This window comes from Nematolebias whitei, chromosome 12, assembly GCF_014905685.2.
Source record: "Nematolebias whitei isolate Nwh7 chromosome 12, NemWhi1, whole genome shotgun sequence".
NCBI classification, from domain to species: Eukaryota; Metazoa; Chordata; class Actinopteri; order Cyprinodontiformes; family Rivulidae; genus Nematolebias; species Nematolebias whitei.
Genome location: NC_056509.1, coordinates 46,959,688 through 46,963,150, shown reverse-complemented (window position 1 = coordinate 46,963,150; position 3,463 = coordinate 46,959,688). Strand labels below are relative to the sequence as shown.

Sequence of the window (3,463 nt, the reverse complement as noted above, 5' to 3'; positions counted from 1 at the left end):
TAGATCTGTCTGACTGACAGCAGGTAGACAGGTGAGACTGTAGATCTGTCTGACTGACAGCAGGTAGACAGGTGAGACTGTAGATCTGTCTGACTGACAGCAGGTAGACAGGTGAGACTGTAGATCTGTGCGTCTTAGTTTTGATGGGCTCGTTGAAGTTGGACTTGTGGTCTCGTCCGTACGTCTGTAAACTTCCTCGTCCTGCCCATAACCTCTGATCCTCGAGATCATTTTATGAAACTAGGCAGTGTCACATACATTTCTCATCGTTCCAGCTTCAAGGTCACAAATCAAGGTGTGTTCAAGGTCCAGTCGGCCTTTCTGCTGTGACTGTGCGACACCCAACGTGATTATAGAGCGCGGCACGATGTTCAGTCACTCCTGCCTTCAAGTGTTTGAAATCTTTCAGCTCATCATTTTTCCTGCTGAACTTGTATATATGTTTTTTATAAAAGGACAGTTTGATGCCACTGCAGGATATTCAAGCATGAGCTCTTAAACTGTTCTTCTGCTTTCTCTTTAATTATTATCACATAAACTTCCTGTTTTACTCTTTACCGTCTTTTCCTGGTTTTTCTCTCCGATCGCTTCTTTCTCTTTTGATTCGTTGCTTTCTTCCTTTCTTGTGTCCTTGCCGTCAGAAGGATGTCGGAGGTGGAGAGGAACGGCAGACCTGAAGGGTCCAGGTGTGTTTCTCAGGTTGTGTTCTGATTGGTTTGTAGAGATTGTGAGATGTTTGTGTGTTAGCTGCTGAGGAGACGCACTCCAGGTGTTTTATTGGTGACGGAAGCTTTAAAATAATCTGACTCTTTCTGTGTTTTCATCGCCACTTCCTGTCTCTTCTCTCCCCAGCCGTAACGTGACATCTGATCAGAGGGAGGAGCCTGCGTCCCCCACCGCTCCTCACCTGAAGGACTCCAAGCCGCGCTCCCTGAGGTTCACCTGGAGCATGAAGACCACGTCCTCCATGGAGCCTATAGACATGATGAGGGAGATCAGGAAGGTCCTGGACGCCAACAACTGCGACTATGAGCAGCGTGAAAACTTCCTGCTGCTTTGCGTGCACGGAGACGGGCACGCCGACAGCCTCGTCCAGTGGGAGATGGAGGTGTGCAAGCTGCCCCGCCTCTCGCTCAACGGCGTCCGCTTCAAGCGCATATCGGGAACGTCCATTGCCTTCAAGAACATCGCCTCCAAAATTGCCAACGAGCTCAAACTGTAGATGCACAGGTGCAGGGAGTGACAGGTGAAGACGGAAAGGGAGGAGTGAAGAGGGAGGGGCCGGAACGATAGGAAATGAACGAGAGATCTGAAAAATGATTGATCTTTAATTGACCGCAGTTTGATGCATCTGACTGAGGATTGGTTGCTTTACTCTCCTGTCTGTCTGCTGATTGGACACATCTGGATTCATCAGTTATTGGTGAAGCAGTCTGTCTGCCCGTCTGTCTGTCTGTCTGTGTATGTACGGGGTTTCCCTCCCTGCTCAGCCAGGGCTGCACCACATCTGGATGATTGGACTTTAGTGCAAAGGATCATGGGACTCTGAGGCCCAGCTGTTACTTTTTATTTTCAAAGAGCCTCCGCAGACACTGACCTGCAGGTGTTTTTGGCTCCGCCCACTACATGTCCCACAGTAGGGCCAGTGGGCGGAGTCACGTAGGCAGGTTAGTGTGTTTGTGAATGTAAATAGTTTCTCACCTTGTTTTCATGTTGATTTTGTACATGTGAGCAGTCAGCTGATCCACAGCTGGTTGTTTTTCTGAACCTCAGGCTCACCTGTGTCTCATTAAACACGTTGAACGCACCCGCAGCTTCCTGTCGTTAAACCGCAGCGGCTCCTCCGCTTCTGGAGCGATTAATTTACAGATGGACGTCTGGACAGCAGAGGTCTCATCAGTCCACCAGATCACTGCTGGATCTCTGTCCAAGCCGAGCTCATCACTTCCTGTCAGAACAGGAAGTCCGACTCCTCGTCAGCGTCTTAATCTCATTTGAACCGCTTCGTCTGCCATGTGCCAGTTTACAACAACGGTTATCAGGAGGTTCTTAGACAAGTTCAGTTCATTTAGTTCAGGCAAAGTTATGGCAGTGCCATTTGTTCAGTGTGAAACAATAAAATTTTATTGATTTATTTATGAAATGCAGATTCAAAATGGAAGGCCCAAAGTTTCGTGCTCAGCTGAACGTTGCAAACTGTTGTTGCTCAGATTATGTGTTTGAGATGAGACTCTGGGACCACCACACCAAATTTTACTTAAATATCTGTAAATTATTTGTGTTCTAGCAGTTTTTTTGTGTTTTTTAAAGTCAGTTGGCTGTGGCGGCCATCTTGAAAATGAATCTGTTCAATCCAATATTATGATTGAATCAACTGGAACACACTTTAAACTTTACACTTATTGAAAACCACGGTGTGGATGTTGGTCCTGGAGTGGAGCTCCTGTAAAGGTTTAAACACAGATCTAGTGCTCTAGTCTAGAGTTACAGAATCTAGAGTCGGATGGTTTAACACACCCAGGACTGTTTGTGACTCGATAAAGTTTAACACCTTGATATTTTTGAGCTGCTTCAAAATTCACTGCAGCATCCGCGACTGAAAACTGAGAACCTGAGATTTGTTTTTGTGAAACTTGTTCGCCAACTGGTCTCCAGTGGTCCCAGCCCAGTGAGAGACCAGTTCAAGAAAACAAAGGGTTAAACCATTCTTCACCACAAGCTGCCGTCTCCTCGTTCCACTGGTCAAACCTGACGCTTCGAGCTGCTGCACCTGACAGGTGAGCAGACCATGTTTTATAATGGCTTCTCTTTCATCCATAAGATTCTTCATTGACACAGATTTGAGCGTTTGCAAATGAAAACAGCTTCAAGTGTTAAAAAGTGATATTATTTTTCTTGCATTTAAATGTTTGTGCTTTAAACTCCGTAAAGATTGTTTTTAATGTTGACCTCGTTTAGTTCAAAATGTTGAGGTTCACTCCACGTGTCCTGCCTGCACAGAGCAGACGAGATGTTCTGTGAAGTTTACGATACCATGAAACTGAGGATTGTGATTTATTTCAGAAGTTGCATTTTCAAAACCTGCACTCAGTTTGGTTACCTGTGGTACTCCAGATGGTCTCTACCTGTGGTCCTCCAGGTGGTCGCTACCTGTGGTCCTCGAGGTGGTCGCTTCCTGTGATCCTCCAGGTGGTCGCTACCTGTGGTCCTCGAGGTGGTCGCTACCTGTGGTCCTCCAGATGGTCTCTACCTGTGGTCCTCCAGGTGGTCGCTACCTGTGGTCCTCCAGGTGGTCGCTACCTGTGGTCTTCCAGGTGGTCGCTACCTGTGATCTTCCAGGTAGTCGCTACCTTTGATCTTCTAGGTAGTCGCTACCTTTGGTCCTCCAGGTGGTCGCTACCTGTGGTCCTCCAGGTGGTCGCTACCTGTGGTCCTCCAGGTGGTCGCTTCCTGTGGTCCTCCA

The 3,463-nt window shown here is 47.4% G+C and overlaps 2 protein-coding genes across 3 annotated transcripts in view; one reads left to right on the top strand and one right to left on the bottom strand.

Moving 5' to 3' along the window:
- The window catches only part of LOC119418652 (MAP/microtubule affinity-regulating kinase 3), a 46,836-nt gene extending 45,221 nt beyond the window's left edge, over positions 1–1,615 (top strand). The window contains exons 17-18 of one of the 2 annotated variants that reach the window (XM_037685982.1): positions 642–686; positions 853–1,615. In XM_037685982.1, coding sequence (XP_037541910.1) covers positions 642–686; positions 853–1,222 — 415 coding nt within the window. In that variant the 3' untranslated portion in view covers positions 1,223–1,615. The remainder of the gene's footprint in view (positions 1–641; positions 687–852) is intronic. The other variant, XM_037685983.1, reaches the window with a different exon arrangement.
- The window catches only part of si:dkeyp-72h1.1 (uncharacterized protein LOC799956 homolog), an 87,958-nt gene that overhangs the window by 83,784 nt on the left and 711 nt on the right, over positions 1–3,463 (bottom strand). The window lies entirely within an intron of this gene.